Source organism: Leptodactylus fuscus, chromosome 4 (genome assembly GCF_031893055.1).
Source record: "Leptodactylus fuscus isolate aLepFus1 chromosome 4, aLepFus1.hap2, whole genome shotgun sequence".
Classification (NCBI taxonomy): Eukaryota; Metazoa; Chordata; class Amphibia; order Anura; family Leptodactylidae; genus Leptodactylus; species Leptodactylus fuscus.
In genome coordinates this window covers 25,738,317-25,761,870 of record NC_134268.1, presented here as the reverse complement: position 1 = coordinate 25,761,870, position 23,554 = coordinate 25,738,317, and the positions used below count along the sequence as shown (strand labels likewise).

At 43.7% G+C, this 23,554-nt stretch overlaps 1 protein-coding gene across 1 annotated transcript in view; it reads right to left on the bottom strand.

The window, feature by feature from the left end:
* The window catches only part of CSMD3 (CUB and Sushi multiple domains 3), a 1,052,627-nt gene that overhangs the window by 24,450 nt on the left and 1,004,623 nt on the right, over nucleotides 1–23,554 (bottom strand). The window contains exons 62-65 of the mRNA XM_075270295.1: nucleotides 17,327–17,500; nucleotides 13,747–13,820; nucleotides 12,132–12,243; nucleotides 7,851–8,030 (exon numbers count right to left, since the gene is read on the bottom strand). Of these exons, the coding sequence (XP_075126396.1) occupies nucleotides 7,851–8,030; nucleotides 12,132–12,243; nucleotides 13,747–13,820; nucleotides 17,327–17,500 (540 nt within the window). The remainder of the gene's footprint in view (nucleotides 1–7,850; nucleotides 8,031–12,131; nucleotides 12,244–13,746; nucleotides 13,821–17,326; nucleotides 17,501–23,554) is intronic.

Below are 23,554 nucleotides of genomic sequence, written 5' to 3'. Positions count from 1 at the left end.
GCGCCTATACTTGTCCCTCCTGGTGACACTAGGCCCCTGAGTGGCAGTAATTTGTCCAGGGGGGCCATTAACGTGTTCCAGACCTAGGAATAAGTCTTCCAACAGGGTAGAGTTTTGCATGCCTTTGCTTCTACCCACTGTTTTTGCTGCTTAGCTTCCCTCCACATCTACTCTGCTTTCACCCCTAAACATCACCCCAGTTTATGCCTTTGCTTCTACCCAGGTTTTTTGTTGATTTAGCTTCCCTCTACATCTACACTGCTTTAGCCCCTAGACATCACCCCTGTCCATGTGGGGTCGGTGGCCTCGTCATCCACCAACTCCTCTTCCAATTGCGCCCTGCCCCCTTACTGCAAACCGCACATGACCACAGCTTGCCTTGATGGCAACTGTGTCTCATGATCCCCACTTAGGTCCAGACAAGTCGGTGGCGGGTCCAAAACCCCAAAATTGGAAGGAAATGGCAGATGCTGCAGTATTTCTAACACCTGTTCCTGGTGCTCGGGCCTGGTCTGTGTTGTACCCTGCACCCTGCTTAACGCATCTGCCATATCCGAAGTTGTGCTGAGCGCATGCTAATGTTTCGTGTCCAGTGCAATGGATGGGATGGGATTTCACATAAGTCTGCCACCCATGGCCACTCATGGTTGAGCAACTGAGGGAGTTGACTTTGACGAACCCGAGGGTTTTGGAGTTGGAACTACATCAAAGGTCTGTGCTGCTCACACACTCTGCTCAACACATGATATGTTTAGTGCCAGCAGTGTGGAGACGTCGCACAACAGCCGTTGTTCCAGCAGGTACAGGCGTTGTAGGAGTGCATAGAGGCTAGCAGCGGCAACTATACACTTTAAAAACTATCCGCACAAGCGCCACACTTTCACCAGTAGCTCAGGAACATTGGGGTACCTTTTTCAAAAGATTAGCAGCAATGAGTTAAAAACGTGGCCCAGGCATGGAATATGTTGCAGGCTGCCAAGCTACAGAGCCAATCCCAGGTTACGGCCATTATCACACATGACAACATGCCTGGGCCCAGGTGCAGTGGCAAAAACCACATTGCCGTCTCATCGAGGATGGCATGACTCACTTTGTAGGCAGTGTGCTGTCTGGCCCCCAAGCTGATGAGCTTCAGCACGGCCCGCTGACGTCTCCCCACACCAGTGTTGCAGCGTTTCCAGCTCGTAGCTGGGGTCAATTTAACAGCGGAGGAGGGTGGTGTTTCAGCCCTCCTCCCAGGAATGTTGTGTGGGGAGACAAGTCAGGCCACCACATTTTGCGACCCGGTCCACGCCTCAACTACATTCAACCACTGTGCCCAAATTGAAAGGTAGCGTCCCTGTCCGCATGCACTTGTCCATTCGTAACTGGTCACATGGAACTTTAGGGCTAAGCGCTGAATTTAGGGACCGCCTCATGTTTGGGGGAAAGTGCTGGTGTGGACGGCACAGTGCGGTGGCGCAGTAGACACTCTGCCCAAAAAGGGCAGAGTGTCCCCCAGCCGGGATTCCAACATCTCCTGGGCCAGATTTCTTGAGATGAGGCCGTTGAAGCCTTGGGCATGTGGGTGGGTTGCGCTGTACTTTAGCATGAAATGAAAGGCTTGGGAGATGGGGAGTTGCTGGGAAGAGGCGCATGATGGCGCGGGCAAAAGGAGAAATGGCAGGAAAAGGTGAGGATAAGGGTGAACTCCCCAAAGTGTCAGAGGCAGATGTGGAGGTGTCCTGGCTCCTGGTCTGGACTGCAGCGCCAGCCCTGTCAACAGTGGAAGAGGCAGTGGCCGCCAGGCCAAACGACGATTATCCTGCGCTTGCTCTCACCCACTGAGCCCAGGGCTTGCCTTCCAAATGATGGCACCCGCAAGAGGTGGTGAGATTCCTCTCCGCAGATCTCCAAACCATCTTGGACTTGCAAATTGCACTAAATTTGTCATGTAACTGACATGTATATGATGAGTCTATCCATTGTCTGTTCATTTTGGTGAAAGTCAGCCTGTCAGCTGACAGACAGCTGTGCTTGTCAGTGATGATGTCACCGGCTGCTTGTACCCCCAGTTTTTGCTGCTTAGCTTGCCTCCACATCCACACTGCTTTTGCCCCTACACATCACCCCTATCCATGCCTGTGCCTCTAGCCATAAGTCTGCCACCCATGGAAACTCATGGTGCAGAAAGTGAGGGAGCTGACTCTGAGGAACCCTTGGGTTTTGTAGCTGGTACTCCATCAAAGGTCTCTGCTGCTCACACACCCTGCTGAACATACGGTATCTAGGGTTAGAGCGTGTGGTGACCTCGCACAACAGTAGGTGCTTCAGGCAGATGTAGGCCTTGCTGGAGTGTATTGCGGCTAGCTCCAGGTACTGTAGACTTGGGAAAGTGGGTGTCCAAGTGCTGCACTTTCACCCTTAGCTCAGCTAATTTGGGGTATGTTTTTAAAAATCATTGCACCACTACATTGAACATGTGGGCCAGGCATGGAACGTGTTGGAGGCTGGCAAGCTCCAGAGCCCTCCAACAAGCTAAAAAACCTGGCCCCAGGGGCAGCGGGGATAAACAAATTGCCATCTCATCCAGGATGGCATCCCTGACCTCAGAGGCAGTGTGCTGTCTGTCTCCCAAGCTGATGAGCTTCAGCCCAGCCTGCTGACGTCTCCCCACACCAGTGTTGCAGCGTTTTCAGCTCGTAGCTGGGGTCAATCTAACAGCGGAGGAGGAGGAGGGTGGTGTTTCAGCCCTCCTCCCAGGAATGTTTTGTGGGGAAACAAGTCAGGAAAATTCTTGAAACGGGAGAGTTTTGCATCTTTGCCCTTGCTGCCTATGGACATCCCTTTGCCTCTAGCCACCATTTTCCCTGCTTTGCTTGCCTCCACATCCACACTGCTTTTGCCCCTAGACATCACCCCAGTCCATGCCTTAGCTTGTACCCCCAGTTTTTCCTGCTTAGCTTGCCTCCACATCCACACTGCTTTTGCCCCTAGACATCACCCCAGTCCATGCCTTAGCTTGTACCCCCAGTTTTTCCTGCTTAGCTTGCCTCCACATCCACACTGCTTTTGCCCCTAGACATCACCCCAGTCCATGCCTTAGCTTGTACCCCCAGTTTTTCCTGCTTAGCTTGCCTCCACATCCACACTGCTTTTGCCCCTAGACATCATCCCTATCCATGCCTCTTCCCCTAGCCATAACTCTGCCACCCCTGGAAACTCATGGTGCAGAAACTTTGGTTGCTGACTTTGAGGAACCCTTGGGTTTTGTAGATGGAACTCCATCAAAGGTCTGTGCAGCTCACACACCCTGCTCAAGATATGGTATTGTAGGGTTTCAGCGTGTGTGAATGACGGACAACAGCCTGTGTTTGGACAGATGTAGGCCTTGCTAGAGTGTTTTTAGGCTAGCAGCGACTCCTGTGCACTTGCAAAAGTGGGCGCACAAGCGCCGCATTTTCAACAGTAGCTTCGGTACATTTGGGTATGTTTTTAAAAAACTTTGCACCACTAGGTTAGACGTGGGCCAAACATGGAACGTGTTGGAGGCTGGCAAGCTCCAGAGCCGCTACCAGGTTCCAGCCATTATCACAGGCGTAAAAATGCCAGGCCCCAGGTGTAGCAGGGAAAAAAAAATGCCATCTCAGCCAGGATGGCATCCCTGACCTCGGAGGCACTGTGCTGTCTGTCCCCCAAGCTGATGAGCTTCAGCACCGCCTGCTGACGTCTCCCCACACCAGTGTTTTAGCGTTTGCCGCTAGTAGCTGTGTTGGAGGTTGCAGCGTCGTAGGGTTTCAGTCTACTCCTGCCATGAATTTTGGCCTGGGAGAGGAGATAGGCCACCCCAGTTTGCACCCGGGGAACAGACTCCACCACATTCACCCTGCCTGTCATTAAAGATAAGCACTGCAGCATCCCTGACCACAGGCGCTTGTCCAAGTGTCGGTGGTCAAGTGGACCTTGCAGCAAAGCGCGGAACTAAGGGCCCACCTGATGTTGAGTGACACGTGCTGGTGCAAGGCGGGGACGCCACACCGGGAGAAGTTGAGACGGCTAGGGACGGCATAGTGAGGTGCCACAGTTGTTCTGGGAAGATTGGGAATTTTGGGTGGAAGGAGGACAAGACTGTTGGGTAAGAGGAGGTAGAGGCTGCCTGGCTGGTGGACAATGTGCTTTAAGCGTTATCCGACAGCCATTGCAAGACCTGTTCCTGGTTCTCGGGCCTACTAATCTTTGTACCATTCAGCCTAGTTAATGTGGAACTTTTGTGCAAAGCGCAGAACTTAGGGCCCGCCTGATGTTAAGGGACACACGCTGGTACAAGGCTCAACTCACCCTAAGTGCCAAAAACACTGCTGGTGCAAGGCTCTACTCATGCCAAGGGCCTCAATCTCTGCTGGTAGCTCAGCTTAAGGTCCTGTAACTTTGTTTGGAAGGGCTCATGTTAAGGGCTAGAAAAGTGAATTTTGGAAGGTCTTACCACATCACACACACACACACACACACACACACACACACACTCAAAATGACAGTTAAGGGTGAGGGCTTTTGGAATTCCCATTGCCTATTCCATTTGTGGTTGTCATGGGGAACGTGATTTAAAGGGGTGGTTGTTACTGTTTGTTGAGCTTAAATTGGGGTTTGTGTCCATCCATTTGGGGAGTAAAGAAGGTTTCCAGGTATTTTCCCACTTTGATTGAGGTTTTTTTGAATGTGGAAAGTGTGTAGTTGTTAGGCAGTGATGTTGGGGTAATAGAGGGTCTTTGGTGTGTTAGATGCCCCCAGACATGCTTCCCCTGCTGTCCCAGTGTCATTCCAGAGGTGTTGGCATCATTTCCTGGGGTGTCATAGTGGACTTGGTGACCCTCCAGACACGGATTTGGGTTTCCCCCTTAACGAGTATCTGTTCCCCATAGACTATAATGGGGTTCGAAACCCATTCGAACACACGAACATTGAGCGGCTGTTCGAATCGAATTTCGAACCTCGAACATTTTAGTGTTCGCTCATCTCTAATACTTAACCATGTGAAGAGCGAGACTCCCATGTGAGCCCCATGAGCTCATGGCTAAGATAATAACACAGAACTGCATATTGCATTAGATGAGAGAAATTTTCATCAAAAATCAGGACATGCCAAAAGGCTTTTAATTCCATTATTTTTATGAGCCAGAATTGGCTTCTGCTCTGGAGGACCCAAACCATCCTTGTATTACAAGGACAACCATTCATCTAATCCTAATGTAATACTACTGGTCATTCCTAGTGAAGAGGTCACTGCAGGGGAAATACCCAACTCACCAGTTTACCACAAGAAGATCAGCCATTTTTGAAGACGTGATGGCTGATCATCCTGGGGACACATTCTGAAATGGGTTCTCTCTCAATGGTTTTAGGTGAAACCTTCAGCTAGAAGAAGACTGCTCTATACAAAGTCTCTTACAAAAAAAAGTTTGAGAGCCCTGTCACATAAAACATCGCTGTACATGATATCTTTGATTTCCTTCGAATTCTGTTTATTCCATTGAAGTGGCAGGCCTTAGCGGTGCTGGTCTAAAGGGCCGTGCTATCAGATCTCGTACAACACAGGTACATCTGGGTGTCTTAGATTATCTTGCACAGCGCAACCTCTGGCCCCTTTAAACACTCGATGTACTCCCGCGGGGCTGGTAATTATTCACCTGTTTGACTGCACCTTTATAGTCTGTAAACCAACTGTGAAATATCATGAGAAAAGCAAAACCTGCTCTGACCCTGATCCCTTGAGACAGATTTTACAGTAGCTCTGAAACTAGAATTTAGTTTTATAAACCATTAATCACAGTAGAATAGAAATAACACCCCAGAGACGGTAACACTACAGAGAACACAATATAGTTATAGTATTGATGGGCGACTGGTTCAAGGTACATGGATAAAGAATTGTCTATACTTACCAACTGTTATGTTAAGATTGGGGGCATCCATCAGATGGACCTCTAGGATTGGGGACATCCATCAGATGGACCTCTACAATGACCCTACATGTATTATATTTCCTCATGTGTAAGATCCAAACTAAAAACTCATGGGCCATGGTGCAAAAGCCCAGCTGGTTCCCCACTATTCAACTTTTGCTTGCCTTGTCACAACCCTACATTTTATCAGCATTTACATTTGCTTTTCCCTCTCTATCCCAGACCACCATGAAGACTTTACAACATATCTGTGCTAATACTTATGGTAGTACATATAGAGAGTGAAAAGGTTTCTACAACTGCAACTTGAACAATAAGGGTCTTGGACACCAAGTGGATCTGGGGTCAAGTAAAGTAATATAGGAGGACAGAGGCTGCAGAGATAATCCAGCTGACCCCATGCTGCACTATAGATGGTATAAGATAAGATAGTCCCACCATGGGGAGTATTGTAAGTGTATACATTTGACCTTTACATATAGGGGTACAGATAATCAATAAAAACACTAGCATAATATCACATGACCAATGGCTTACATCCACAGCAAGGAAACTCAGAGAACTGGTATCCATGGAAAGGATTTAACCCACATCATCAGCGCCGCACCTCCCATGAGGCGACCTGAAGCAACCGCTTCAGGCGGCGCTATGCCAGGGCCCCGGGGAGGGCGGCATTTTTACTTACCTAAGCCTTAGTGTCACTGAGCGGTGGATTGGGGAGGCCGTGGAGCAGCGCTGCTCCAGCGGCCTCCCTTCACGCTCAGGCAGAGAGCAGGTCCTCTCCCTGTCTGCTCTCTGCCTTCTAACGCCACTTGGCCCCGCCCCCTTCGCTTGGCCCCGCCCGCTCCACCCCCTCCTCCCGGGGGGGGGGGGGGCGGCTTTCTGTTGTCGCAGGTTCACCCCTGCATATCATATTAAAACCCAAAATGGATTACAATAAAAAAACAACTTATGTCATCACATTGGGCGGTATAAATATATCCATTCAGTTATCTGAAATGTAATAGTTCAATATGGCCATTGAGAAAAAAAATGCAACGTGTTACAAAAATACAACAAAGAGATCCTAAAAAATTATGGTAAAGAATTGTCAAATTAGAAAACATAGGTAAAGCTATAAAACTTATGCGTAATGGTCTAGCCTTCTTGGATTGATACTCCAGTAACCTCTACCCTACACCACCTTTTTATCCTTTTTTTATCCTGGTGCTATGATATGATGATGATATGTTTGGCTAATGTTTGGAAATATGACGTGATTTGAGATTGGCGACATCAAGATTTGTAATCGCGATCTGAAATCGGCTAGCTAAAACCAAACTTAGGGGGCATTCACATGGAGGAAGTTAACTCTGGTTCTGGTGCGATAACTCACATCAGAATCGGCATGGAAATAAAGCCTCCCATTGACTTCAATGGGTTCCGTTTTACGCTCAATTGGACAAAAAGCCTCCCATTGATTTCCATGGGTTCTGCGTGGATCCTGGAACCCATTGAAGTCAATGGAGGGCTTTATTTCCGTGGGGATTCTGGCGTAAGTTATCAGGGCCAACTTCCTCCATGTGAATGCCCCTAAATAAAACCTGAAACAAAATTTAGAAAAAGGTTTTGGCTAGATCAAAAAATCTATCCTGTTTACGGAGTAGACTTGAAACGTAAAATTTAAATGATACATTTCTAATGTAGACGCTAAATCGAAGCGACGGATTCATTAATATAATTAAGCGACTCATAATCCGGAAATATTTTGATGAATTTTTTATCAAAACGACAAATCCCAATTTCTTTGAATTCTTTCACATGCAAATCTCGGAGATGAATAAAAGCATTAAAAAAACAAAAGTCTTGCATTTCATTTTTCTGCCAAGTACAAATAATTCAAAGGTTTCGAGACAAGTAATATTACATTACCTGTGCAAACTGGAACTTTTCCGCTCCATGTGTTATCTGGCTGGCAAATTCTGTGCTCAGTCCCTCCCGAGAGAAGATATCCCGGCTGGCAAGTGTAAATTAATGTATAACCAAGTGACGGAAGATCTATTCCAACAACATTTGAATGTAATGGAGATTCTGGCTGCTTGCAGCTGTGGGCTGTAGAATAAACAACTGGTAAGTGATAGAGCTAAAACTTTACTATCATTTATCTATGAAATTGTAGCAATGTTTTACAGTTGGTGGATGCGTTGGTATAATTCAGCCTCAATGTAAAATACACCTGCGGAATGACTTTGGAGCAACCTGATTTATAAGAACATAAGGTAGACAAAGAACGTAAGGAAATAGGCACTGGCAGGCGCGGAGATACGAGATTAACTGGATGCTACGAGGAAGTCATCAAATAACTCGTTCAGGAAACAAACGGGGGCTGATTGATCGTTGCGTTGGTGACGGAATTCTGGTGTCTTTCACTAATTTATTAATCGCTGCTACAATTTTGCATCCAAGGTGCCTTACTTTCAAAAGTGACTTGAAATGTGCACATGGTTTAGATCAGGGATACTCAACTGGTCGTAGCCTGGACCACGGCTGCCTTCAGTCCAGACCCTTGACTCCCACCTCTTTCGTTATGATCTTCATCTCCCACCCTCTGCCCCCAAGCCCTGATCTCTTGCTCTAGCAGCTGCAGGGATCGGTAGTCATTCCTGCTGCATTCACACCTGTCGGCCCCTTCACAGGCATCAGAGACAAATGTCTATCCTTGCTACCATTTTGTATAAGGTATCAGGGCTTGATGACAGCGGGTGGGAGATGAATGCTGTTGTTAATGTTAATTATTAGAGATGAGCGAACAGTAAAATGTTCGCGGTTCGATATTCGTTTCGAGTAGCCCCTCAATATTGGACTACCCGAATCGAATATCGAACCCTATTATAGTCTATGGGGGGAAAATGCTCGTTTCAGGGGTAGGCAACATTCGATCAAATTATACTTACCAAGTCCACGAGTGAGGGTCGGGCTGGATCCTCCGAGAAGTCTTCTCCTTGCAGCGTCCCCGCGGCGTCTTCTTGCTCTTCATTCACTCTGCCAGGCATCAGGCCTGGGCAGAGCCGACTGCGCATGCCTGCACTACAAGCGGACATGCGCAGTCAGCTCTGCCCAGGCCCAATGCCTGGCAGATTGAATTCAGAGCCGGAAGACGCTGCGGGGACTGTATAGCATTTGGCCAATCAATGCTGGTTCTGCATCGAACTTTTACATTCGAATAGCGAGTGGTACTCGATCGAGTACGAGTATTTTGAATACCGTAGTATTTGATCGAATACCTACTCGATCGAGTACTACTCGCTCATCTCTATTAATTATATGTGGGGGCGCTAGTGGGGAATTACACTTTGGTGGTACCATGAGGAGGCACAATAATAGAGCATTATATTGTATGGGGGCACTAATGCCCTATTAGTGCCCTCCACTGTCTAATGCTTCTTAATGTTCCCACCCACCATATAATGCTCCTTATTGCCCCCTACCCATAGTTTAATGCTCCTTAGCACCATCACAAAGAGAACAATCCTCTTTAACACCCCCCACGATATAATGCTGCTTAATTCCCCACTCACAGTATAATGCTCCTTAATGCCCCCAATCACCATATAATGCTCCTTAATATATTATTTTAGCTTAGTGGCCAGAGTCAGAACTGCAGATTCAAACTAGAGAATTATGACAAAATTAATTATCCGTGTAAGACATTTTTATAAATATGTTGCAAAAAAAAATACTTTGTAACAAATAAGCCAAGTCTTTAAAGTAGCATAAAAATCCTCCTCACCTTATAAAAAACAATATCATGTCCTTCCTCAAAAAGTGACCGAGCATCAACTATTTGCATTCTAAGAAATAATTTGATTTAATCCTGCAAACAAACAATTGCATAGAAAAAAAAAAAAGGACTTAAACTCCTACTGCTCTGTTCATTGCAGCTGGTGGTCAGCCGGGAGTCAAGGCTTAGCAAGAGGGTGGGAGGTGTGGATCTTTATTGTACTGCAGACAGGGCACAGCGGGGAGTCCCAGACAGTCAATTAACAGTTAAACAGAGAAGAATAAGGTGGAGGAGGATGGGAAGTGCTTGACAAGGCCGAGCTCCTGGGATACAAAGGCTACATTCCTTTATAGATATTTCTCAGTTTTAAAATAGAATTTATCAAAAGCCAAAGATTACATTTTTTGCATTTTCTGTGTTTAACGGGTATTGGTATGATTATTGGTATTTGACTGAAATATCACTTTTCAAAAAGTCGCAAAAAAATTGCACCAATGCAAAAAAAAACAAAAACAAATTGTACAAAATAAACTAAAAAAATAAATAAAAAATGGGTAAAATAAAACTGTCAGGGACTAAGCCAATGCAGAAACTTGTGAGTCTTAGGCCTGGTTCACATCTGCGTTGGTAATCCGTTCAGGGTAGTCCACATAGGGACCCCTCCCCCGAACAGACTACTGAACGCATTGGCGAGCGGTGTGCAATGAAAGCACATGGATCCCCTAGACTATAACGGGGTCCATGTGCTTTCCGTACGGAACATGAGGACATAAAAGTAGTTCAAATCTACTTTCCTGTCCGCATGACTCGTGCACAGACCATGCGGGAAGCCCATGGACCCCATTATAGTCTATGGGGTCCGTGAACTTTCACTGTACACCGTTTGCCAATGCGTTCAGTAGTCCTTTCTGGAGGAGTCCCCATGCGGACTCGAACAGATTACCGACGCAGATGTGAACCAGGCCTTAGTCTTTTCACTTCAGTTCATTTCATTAGTAAATGTGAATGGGCACTGATATTTGCTAAAAAAAAAAAAACAAAAAAAACAAAAAAAAAAAACAGGATCTAATATTCTATTGAAACAGTAATACAAAGTGTTTGGTAAGATGCAAAAAAATAGGGGATAGTAAGTTTTTAGGAATACAAAAATGTGAAAGTTTGTGAAATACCCTGTAGACACTATTATCAGTGGTGTAACTACCGGGGAAGCAGCGGAGGCAGCTACCACAGGGCCCGGGACATTCAGCCGGTAACGGGCCCTACTTACTTACCGATCCTGGTAAGTAACAGTGTTTATGTTTGTATCCCCCTCTTGGTCTCTGATTATTATACTCTGGGGTCTGAAAAGACCCCAGAGTATAATAATTGTTAATGGGTGTCCACAATGGAGCATAATACTGAGTGGTGGGGCTACTATGGGGCATAATACTGAGTGGTGGGGCTACTATGGGGCATAATACTGAGTGAAGGGGCCACTATGGGGTATAATGCTGTGTGCAGGGGCCACTATGGTGCATAATACTGTGTGCAGGGGCCACTATGGGGCATAATACTGAGTGATGGGGCTACTACGGGGCATAATACTATGTGAAGGGGCCACTATGGAGTATAATGCTGTGTGCAGGGGCCACTATGGGGGGTAATACTGTGTGAAGGGGCCACTATGGGGGGTAATACTGTGTGCAGGGGCCACTATGGGGCATAATACTAAGTGATGGGGCTACTATGGGGCATAATACTGTGTGAAGGGGCCACTATGGGGTATAATGCTGTGTGCAGGGGCCACTATGGGGCATAATACTGAGTGATGGGGCTACTATGGGGTATAATACTGTGTGCAGGGGCAACTATGGGGCATAATAGTACACACAGGAATGCGGGGGGGGGGGTTGGTCGGGGTCTTCGGCATCGGTCGGGGGGGCCCCACCATTCCTAGTTATGCCACTGACTATTATTAAATAGTTCCTCAAAATGTATATAGTCTCAGTTCACTAATGATCCATCATAGCCATAACAGTAATGACCCTATATTTAGTGTTTTTATGGGGAAAAAAACTGAATATTTTTAGTACAAAGAAATTAACTTTCTTATTCTATGGAGAAAAAAAAAAGGTATGCATTGGTTCAAGTCTTCGATGCCGAACTCTGGCTTTTTGTAAAATTGACAAAAAAAGTAATTATGGAAAGGAAAAGAATAGTAGAGAAAAGTAGAAAATGCAAATACACAATAAATCTGGTAACAAAGTAATTTGCACGTAGCAAATATGTTTCCATGGTTTCCATGAATGTTAAAATATTTAGGGATAAAAACACTAAATCTCTGGATGTTTACAAAATGTCACTTTTTTTCTGCAATGTTAGACATATGACTTTCACATATAGAATTAAAAAAAGGAATTTTATGAAATCCTCAATCATTCTCCAATACTTACGAATACATTCTGTTGGCATGCCACTCCAGGTCAAGTCCGGGAGACAACTACGAGTGGTGGATCCATGCAAGAGATAACCCTTTTTGCATGAGAACTGAACAACTCTTCCGACCTGACAGAACATAGAAAATATAGAAATGGCATAAGTCTTGAGCTTAATGGCTGAGCTTCATTGTATGTGATATCTCAACATGGCAACCCCTGGTATCTCCACCAGACAACCCCTGGTATTTCAACATGGTAACCCTGGTATCTCCACCAGACAACCCCTGGTATCCCAACCAGACAACCCTGATTTCTCAACATGGCAGCCCCTGATATCTCAACCTTGTCAACCCCTGGTATCTTCACCAGACAACCCCTGGTATTTCAACATGGCAACCTCTGGTATCTCAACCAGACAACCCTGGTATCTCAACATTGTAACCCTGGTATCTCCACCAGACAACCCCTGGTATCCCAAACAAACAACCCTGATTTCTCAGCATGGCAGCCCCTGATATCTCAACAAGGCAACCCCTGGCATCTCCACCAGACAACCCCTGGTATTTCAACATGGCAACCCCTGGTATCTCAACCTGTCAACCCCTGCTATCCCAACCAGACAACCCTGATATCTCAACATGGCAGCCCCTGGTATCTCAACCAGACAACCCCTGCTATCCCAACCAGACAACCCTGATATCTCAACATGGCAGCCCCTGGTATCTCAACCAGACAACCCCTGATATCCCAACCAGACAACCCTGATATCTCAACATGGCAGCCCCTGGTATCTCAACCAGACAAACCCTGCTATCCCAACCAGACAACCCTGATATCTCAACATGGCAGTCCCTGGTATCTCCACCAGACAACCCCTGGTATTTCAACATGGCAGCCCCTGGTATCTCAACCAGACAACCCCTGGTATCCCAACCAGACAACTCTGGTATCTCAACAAGACAAATCCTATTTTTCAACTTTTTAAGTGCAACAAAAATTGTTGCAATTGGCATTTTTACACCACTCATTCCAATAACCTAAAATAAATGTTGCGTGGACATGCCAGGGGCTTCATATTTTATTATGAGCTGGAGTATGTTTCATCCAGACACACGCCAAGGTGAAGCTTATGCCTCTTTTATAGCGTCATCTCTCCAGATTCCCCTTTAAATGCATTCTTGGCTCAGTCAAGTGGACATGTGTCATTGGGGTTACTATAGAATAAAAAGGTCAAGCAATTGTTAGAAAATCTTTCCTACCTCCACTGACATTAGGAAGCCCCATGCCAATTAAATGGTTGGTGGGACAAGACAAAATTGAGAACTTTTGCCAACATTTATCAAATGTGTATAGCCAACTTAAGGCTGTTCTTCATGACCCACCATTCATTTGAATGCAATGCTGCATGTCGACTGCATGAGATGTAGAGCACAATGGGGCTTTCCTTGATGATAACCGCGAATCACCCTCGGTTAATGATAATGGACCCGACCAATGACCTGATCGCCACAATAGTTATTTTTTAAAGGAATTGTCTTAGTGAGATAACACAATCTATACAATGGCTAGGAATGAGAATATGGAACAACTTTATAGACTTATCAGTTAAACAAGACATTCAAAATTGTACCTGATAACCATAAGTATTATTTTGGAAACCATGACGGGGTGTCCCTGGGTTTTCGCAAGATGTCAAGGTAGGTTCTGAAAAGAGAAGGCATTTAGAATATAAGTAGTAATTAGAGATGAACGAGTAGTATTCGATCGAGTAGGTATTCGATCGAATACTACGGTATTCAAAATACTTGTACTCAATCGAGTACCACTCGCTATTCGAATGGAAAAATTTGATGCAGAACCAGCGTTGATTGGCCGAATGCTATACAGTCAGCCAGTCAATGCTGGTTCTTTTCCTACCTTTAGAAGTCTTCTCCATGCAGCGTCCCCACGGCATCTTCTGGCTCTGAATTCACTCTGCCAGGCATTGGGCCTGGGCAGAACTGACTGCGCATGCCCGCGATACAAGAAAATGGCCGCTTTGACTGTAAGCGGCCATTTTCTTGTAGTGCGGGCATGCGCAGTCAGATCTGAACAGGCACCAATGCCTGGCATAGTGAATTCAGAGCCGGAAGACGCCGCGGGGAAGCTGCATGGAGAAGACTTCTCGGAGAATCCAGCCCAACCCTCACTCGTGGACTTGGTAAGTTCAATTTGATCGAATGTTGCCTACCCCTGAAACGAGCATTTTTCCCCCATAGAGTATAATAGGATTCAATATTCGATTCGAGTAGTCAAATATTGAGGGGCTACTCGAAACGAATATCGAATATCGAGTATTTAACTACTCGCTCATCTCTAGTAGTAATGTATGAAAGCAAAATAATAATTGGAAAAACCCAGGAGAATACAGATGTATGAAAGCGACAAATATTACAAAAAGTAAAGATCAGGGAGGATTGCAGCATGGAGGACTTTATTATACGTTATCTTGTCTCTTTTTTTGTCTTTAAAGTTATTTTTTATTGATTTAAGTAAGAATATAAACTTTGTGCTAGAAAAGTGTATTAATATTACAGCACATAAAAAACAGAGATATAGTTACAACCAGACATATAAGCTCATGTTCAAAATTACAGAATTGGCTTTAAGGTTCAACACTCCTAGGACCAAAACGTAGCTCTTGGAATAAATTCACATCAGTTCTTCATCATTACTTTGGAGTGCTGCCTTTTTTTATTATCAATACTGGAGGGATCAACCATAGGACCCTATAGATTTGCAACCCACATTTGAACTATTACATGGTGCTGCTCTAAATACTATGTGTTTTTTCTGTCTATTATATCTATCATCTATCTATCTATCTATCTATCTATCTATCTATCTATCTATCTATCTCATATCGATCTCTCATATCGATCTCTCATATCTATCTATCTATCTCCTATCTATCTATCTATCTATCTATCTATCTATCTATCTATCTCCTATCTATCTATCTTTGAGCAAATTGTCAAGGAACATTTACTTCGGTACCTGGATGGGAAGGCATTAATTAACCAGAGCCAGCACGGCTTTATGACCAATAAATCTTGTCAGACTAACCTGATTTCCTTCTACAACAAAATCACTGAATGGTTGGACCAAGGGAATGCCGTGGACATAGTATATCTTGACTTCAGTAAGGCATTTGATAAAGTATCACATAACCTTCTTATTGAAAAAATGATTAAGTATGGCTTTGACAAAAAATCAGTTAGGTGGATTCACAACTGGCTTAATGATCGGGCACAACGAGTAATACTAAATGGCTACACATCCAACTGGAAGAAAGTCAAAAGCGGGGTGCCGCAGGGCTCTGTTCTGGGCCCAGTACTTTTTAATATCTTTATAAATGATCTGGACGATGGAATTATTGGGGAACTCATAAAATTTGCAGATGATACGAAGATAGGAGGAATAGCCAACACTAGAGAGGAGAGAGAGTGTATTCAAAAGGACTTAGACACACTGGAACAATGGGCTGAGGCAAACAAAATGGTATTTAACAGGGACAAATGCAAAGTTCTACATCTGGGTAACAGAAATGTAAAAAACATATATAGTATGGGAGGAATAGAACTAAGTGATAGCATAGGGGAAAAGGACTTGGGCATAATAGTAGATCACAAATTCAACATGAGCCAACAGTGCAGTGCTGCTGCAAAAAAGGCTAATAAAATTCTGGGATGTATTAAGACAAGCATTGAATCTAGATCAAGAGAGGTCATTATTCCGCTGTACTCTTCCCTGGTCAGACCACACCTGGAATACTGTGTACAGTTCTGGGCGCCTCAATTCAAGAAAGACATCGATATATTGGAGCAAGTCCAGAGAAGAGCAACCAAAATGGTGGAAGGTCTGCAAACCATGTCCTATGAGGAGCGGCTAAAAGAATTGGGATTGTTTAGTTTGCAGAAGAGAAGGCTGAGGGGAGATTTAATAGCAGTCTACAAATATCTGAAAGGTAGTCACAGTGCAGAGGGATCTACCCTATTCTCATTAGCACAAGGAAGTACAAGAAGCAATGGGATGAAACTAAAGGGAAAGAGATACAGATTAGACATTAGGAAAAACTTTCTGACAGTGAGGGTAGTGAGAGAGTGGAATAGGCTGCCACGGGAGGTGGTGGGCGCTCCATCAATGGAAATCTTCAAGCGGAATCTGGATAAACATATAGCTGGGATGATTTAGAAAAACCTGCACTTGCAGGGGGTTGGACCCGATGGCCCTTGAGGTCCCTTCCAACTCTACCATAAGAAAAAAAAAAAAAGAAAAATCTATCTATCTATCTATCTATCTATCTATCTATCTATAATCTAAGTATCTTTCATATCTAGCGCTCTCTCATTTCTCTTTCTTTCTTTCTTTCTTTCTTTCTTTCTTTCTTTCTTTCTTTCTTTCTTTCTTTCTTTCTTTCTTTCTTTCTTTCTTTCTTTCTTTCTATCTATCGCCATCTGTTATCTATCCATCTGAAACCCTATAATACTCAAGTCATCTATAAAGAAACATTTTTATAAATTACATAAAATAATTTCTCTATCTATTGTGAGAAGGTGACAGGCTGGAATCTTGCTATATCTCAGGTTTCCCCTAGTGCGAATATTGAGTAGGCCTCAGCACCAGGCTCATTACTGCAGATTTTGCACTCCAATGCAGATCTAGGGAGTGAAAGGAGGTGGATGGGTCTGTCCTGTAACCCTGAATCCGTTGAAACAATATTGCGCCTGTTTGTTCATGTGGCTGGAAGTAAGCCACATGTATAGTTCGGTTAACATTATTGTTTAGTTAGTTGCTCAGACGAGCAGGATTTTATTTTCTTTTTGCCAAAGTTAAGTCTGTATCGTGTTTTGCTCATTTTGTGCCTGAAGACAACGTTTATTTATTCTCCTGGTTTTTTTTTTCTAAATAAACCAGTTTGTGGCATATTCTGCATATTTATCCCTCTCTTTGACTCTTTGGTTGCGCACCACTGCTACTACCGAGCTACCTCCCCCACACTATCTATCGCTTCATTTATCCATATCTATCTACAGTATCTAATCATAGAACACAATCAATTATGTTTCCATAATTAATAGCTCCTGTCACTAACTTAAGATGAAGCCATTATTGGTCTATTGACCTTTCGTGAAATACAGTATAACCCAAGGCATAATAATTAGTGTTACCTATACAACGTGGAGGAGAGCCACTCCAGGTTCCATCTGCTTGACATATCCTTGTCCCAGAACCAACCAAAATAAAAGGTGAGTTGCAAACAAAAGATACTTCGGACTGAAAGATAAAACTTTTGCCTTCTCGTTTGCCATTCGCAGGTATTCCGGGATCGCCACAAAATTTTGCTGTAGAGAGAAGTGAAAAGGATAAAAGGTAAACTGACCATTAAGAGGCCTTCGTAGTGCTTAATGTTGCAACTATGGTAGCAAATCTATTGGCATATAAGTACTATCAGTATATCGGTACTATCTATCAGCATATTGGTACTATCTATCAGTATATCGGTACTATCAATACATACATACTATCTATCAATATAGCTCACACTTATCTATGTGAAGCTTACATTGCAGGACATCTTGAACCTTTCGCCAGGACCGGCTAGCTCTCTAATGTATATTGGGGTATCTCAATGTTCTCCAAAAAACAGAAGATAGGGGAAAGAAGGATAGGATTGTTGGATTTCAACATGTTCTATAGATGGGGATATAGTAGGGGATGGAGGAGTCTTGCAGTGATTTACACCCTCATTCAGAATACATTCATGCTCTGCATGTGTATTTGGGGTTTACAAGCGATTGCTGTCACCCACATGAGTGTGCGGCCAACATCTTTCTAAAGTTGCATTCATATCAAATTTTTTTGCATGTGTTTATTGGATGTGAACGGCTGGTCATCTCTATATATAAAATTAATGTTTTGTTGTTTTTTTTTTTTAAATCCATTTCTGTCCATTTTTGTGTGTTATACTAAGTTTTGTGTTCTCCCCAAAAAATTAACAAACTGATATTTTATTTTCACGATTGACTACATTGCTACGTCAATGGAATATATGGCCAATAGACACAAATGAATCTCATCTCTTGCCCTCCTAATTACTAACGAATGACTTCCCTGGACTTTATTACGTCTCTACTTTTACACCAATAATTTCCAGACTTTTTCTTAAATTCTTGGCCATGGGATCTCACGGGGAGCCATAATGTGTAAGCGTTCCTGAAAAGATTAGTGCGATGTTCACTCTTTGACTTCATTTGGATTTTAATGAAAATGAGTAAAATTGCCTAGATTACGTTATAAATTTTGGCAGGCGGCTCCTGTAAGGCTGAGGGGGTGACATGTGGTTGTCTCTATGCGGAGGCGAGCGTAGTGAATGCTAGATCACCGAGTTACTACAAGTGCCTGCTGAGAGTCTTATATTTAAGACACATTTTAATTAGACAGGGCAGAGAAGATTTGGCCATTTGGTTTTTGTCTGTTATCAAACTTCACTTTTCCATAATGGCGTCCCGTGGAGAGCCGGGGTCTAATTCCCAATTATTCAAGTCACTGAAGTTTTTTATTTTTAGAATTTAGCTGTCACTGAATTATTCAAAAATATAAAAAAATATCATTTTGCCAATGCAGCAAGTACAATAGGTTAAAATGTAGCCCAAAATTCTAATATATATTACAATATATCCATATGTTATAATACATGCATCTAATAACGCTTCCATGGCTGTATGTGGTATTGCAGGTTAGCCACATTTAAAGAGCACCTGTCACCAAGACTGAAAATCTCATTGGTCTACTGAGTATTTTAATGTCACCTTTAGCTAGACCCATTCGGCCATTCCAAAGATATATGCCCTTTTAGTGTTGATTTCAATTAGGGTTTACTAGTCAAGTGGGTGGTAACACTGCATATACAACCAATACTAGCCAACTATTTTCATTCACAATACTTTGCCTACCAATAAGTATTCGGACACCCATGCAAATGAAGATATCTGCGGTCGTAATTTACGTCACGCCTTCCACCGTTAAATAGGAAACAGCATTGACATTAGACGAAGTGCAGAGTTGTCCGATTTCGAGAAAGGGGTAATTGTGGGGTACCACAGAAATGGTCGATCCTTAAGGGACATAGCAAGCGAACTGAATTACCCAAAATTGATAGTGACCTATGTGATTAGGAAGTGGAAGGTGAACGGTGATTGTCGGAATGTGCCCAGAGTCGGCAGACCCCGAAACTGGGAGATAGAGACCAACAAGTGCTGACCAAAGAAACCGCACCCAACCGATGGCTCACATACACCAGGAGTGTCACCAGGCTTCTGGGAGTATTGTGTCACTCAATCCCATCTGTAAGGAAACATCTGCTGGGGTCTACCAACTATTGGATAGGAAGAAATATTGTTTTTCTATTCTACCGCAGATGGCCAAATACTTATTGGTAGACAGTGTATAAGACAACCTGTGAATTATGGACTGCTTTTCCCATCTCAAGCATCGTCCACCCACACTGGCCCACTGATGTCCAGGAGGATCCCGAAGACTCACCTCTACAACCTTCAAGAACCCTGCTGCCACCATATCACCATCTGAATAGCTTCTATCCTCCTATCCTGTCCCCTTCCCCTTCCCTTATAGAGTGTAAGCTCTTGCAGGCAGGATCTTCTATCTCACTGTACAAACTGGTCTCTAAGCGACTGTATTGTACTTGTGTTTGTGCTTTGTACTCTATGTAAAGCCTTGTCAAATGTAAAGTTCAATTGTACTCTAAAAATAAAAATAATAATGATAGTTTTTGTAACATTTGTATGAATTGGCCAGGTCACTGTGACACAGTAAATGTGTTTCATTGAATACTATGAGCTGTAGGACGGGCGCTCACAATGCACACGCGGTTCTCTAAACACTAGAGGACCTCAGTGACCAGATATGTTAGCTGCAAGCAAATTGCTGTTTTAAAGAAACAAATGTTCCAAGATCTGTTGATATAAAGCATCCTGTTATTCCGAGTGGTTTTTATGCCACGTGTTTCTCACAAAACTGAGATGGATGGAAAATAACAGCATGTCCCGAATAAAATAAAATATAAAGTCTGATCACTGTGGTTATTTGTCGACTTGTGAACGTCGTTCAACATCCACAGAAAAAAAGGCTGACAGTACAATACGGTTAGATTATCAACACACATGCATAACGTATGTCATATTGGGGTGAATTTCACATAATATATAGGGGCAAATCGAGTACAATAAAACAGACGCGAAAGACCACATTCGAGAAGACTGTCCCATTATCTGTAACAGGTTTCCATTGACAGATTTGAAAGAGATTCTCTCATTAGAATCACTTTTCTAACTAAGTACAAGTCAGAGTAGCCTCAATAAAGACTATTCTTCTCTTACCTTTCCTTTCCAGGCGTTCTTGAGAAATTTCTTATTTCTTCCATATGTAAATGATCTTTCAGAAAGCACAGGGGCGTTCCCGTTTGCTCAAACAGCACAAAGGGCGTCCCCTGTGCTGTCTGAAAACTCTCCAGGGACACCTCTATGTTTTTCTTCCATCCGCCTCTTCGCCTGGTCATCGGCCACATCTTCGGCCAAAAGCACCGACTGCACATGTCCATCAGCCATTTTCCTGTGGCCGAATGGGTGCTCGTGAAAGAGGCCACAAGAAAATGGCCGATGGACATGCGCAGTTGGTGCTTTTGGCTGAAGATGTTGCCGATGTCCTGTCAAAGAGGTGGTCCGGAGAAGAAGACAGAGGCATTGCTGGAGAGTTTGTAGACAGCACAGGGAACGCCCCTTGTGCTGTTTGAGTGCAGGGGAACACTCCCTGTGCTGTCTGGAAACTCATTTACATATGGAAGAAATAAGAAATTTCTCAGGAATGGTGGTACAGATCAGAAAAAGAAAGGTAGGAGAAGAATAGACTTTCTTAAGGCTATTCCAACGTGTACTTAGTTAAAACAAGGATTCTAATGATTGAATCTAGAGATGAGCGAATACTATTCGAAACGGCAACTTCGAATAGCATGCTCCCATAAGAATGAATGGGAGTGGCCGGCGCGCCGGCTGCGTCCATTCATTCCTATCATTCCTACCATTCATTCCAATACTACCGTTTCGAATAGTATTCACTCATCTGTAATCGAATCCCTGTGGTTAGATCACAAAAATATATAGGATAGAGGGTAAATACCTGATCAGTAGGAGTCTTAGGGTCCATTCAAACAGAATTTTTGGGTGAGGATTTTGGCGTTGAATCCATTTCAGAATCCACGCGGAAAAAATGCCTCCCCGTAGAGTTCTATGGGTTCCACTAGCTATTTTTTTTCCGCTAGCAGATTTTTCCGCTACTAGAGGTAGAAAATCCAAGTGGAATTGGCAAAAACCATGTGGAAAAACTGTTAGCGTTTTTTTTAAGGTCCATACACTGTGCTGAAGGAAAAAACATTTCCCCTGCTGACTACAATATAGGTGTGTCCCTCGGTGGAGGGTGCTCCCATATACTTCAATAAGGGCACTGGAGATAATTGAAATGAGATAACTGAAGTAGAGCACTCGGCTATCTCCAATGATTCAGGTTCAGCGGTATTCCAAGAAATACAAGTACATTCAGTCTGGCTGTGGAGCGTAAGGTGCTAATTTTTGTAAATTGTAGTTTTTATACATGTGACTTTGGGAATTGGCTGATATTTTGATTGACATGTTTTTTATACAGAATTTTTGCGAGGTGAAGCTGCAGTTTGGGAACGGGTTTCGCTTGTCTCTTCATTCTGCGTTCATTGGTTCCATCTGTACTCATAAGTCCAGTACACAGATCAGTTTACAATAACGTTTATGGAGAGGGTAGGGAGGAGGAGGGAACAGGAGACAATGGGCAGAGAGACATGAGATCGCCTACAGCATCTAATGATGCCAGAGAAACCGCACCTAACTGATGGCTCACATACACCAGGAGTGTCACCAGGCATCCGGGAGTATTGTGTCGCTCAATCCCATCCGTAAGGAAGCATCTGCTGGGGTCTACCAACTATTGGATAGGAATAAACGTTGATTTTCTATTCTACCAAGCACAGGTGTCTACATACTTATTGGTAGACAGTGTAAATGATCTCTGAGGACCAACAACATGCCTCAGTGACCCCAAGGGGCTCATGCAGCGCCGCACCTCCCATGAGGTGACCTGAAGCGACCGCTTCAGGCGGCGCTATGCCAGGGCCTTTTGAGGGCGGCATTTTTGCTGAGCTAAGCCAACCCAGGACAAGCTGTCCTGGACTGGCTTAATGTTACCATGTCTGCAGCCCGACACGGGAAGCGAGTGGTGTATCGGGGCGGCCCTGCTGGACGCAGTGCTGCTCCAGAGGCCGTCCCTCACACTCAGGCAGAGAGCAGGTCCTCTCCCTGCCTGCTCTCTGCCTGCTAACGCCGATCGCTCCGCTCGGCCATGCCCCCTTTCTGCTCGACCCCACCCCTTCCGCTCAACCCCGCCCCTTTCTTGCGACCCCCCCACCCCCTCAGCTCCGCCCCTCCTCGGGGGGGGGGGGGCTTTCTGATGCCGCTTCAGGCGGCAGAAAGCCCAGGTTCACCCCTGGGCTCATGGCATCACAGATATCACCCAAGGAGGATGAGGTGCAAGGAAAGCATAGCAGATGCCACGAGGGAGCCCCAAGCAGGTGAGTATCGGCCTTCACTTATTATATTCTGGGAAAACCCTAGAGTATAGTAATACTTTGTCTGCAGCGAACACCTAGCAAGCCCAGCCCATTACAAACCAGTTCGCACATTTCTAGTCAACATTGTATAATGCAAGGAACATAACACAGAGGTTTAATTGTATAAGACACACCACTACAAAAGCACAATTAATATTGGCAAGAATAACATATACATTGCAAGTAAAATCACTTTAAAACACACAGAAAATGTGTTTTAAAGTGATAGCAAATACCTAAACTTGTCAGCTACCTAATGACAAAAAAGTGCACTGTGATTAAATTACACCAAGCCATCTATAAATAAATATACAGTGCCGAATGAGAAAAACCTAAGATTTTTAATTTTTATTTTTTGGAGGGGGAAGTTATCTCTTATTTTCTATTCCTGAATTTTATTTTATTTTTTACGACAAGAAATAAATAAATAAAAATAAATAAATAAATAGATAAAATAATAATAATAATAATAATAATAATAATAATAATAATAATAATAATAATAATAATAATAATAATAATAATAATAATTAAAATAAATACATAGATAAAATAAGAAGAAGAAGGAGAAAAAATAATAATAATAATAATAATAATAATAATAATAATAATAATTAAAATAAATAAAATAGATAGAAGAAGAAGAAGAAGAAGAAGAAGAAGAAGAAGAAGAAGAAAAATTATAATA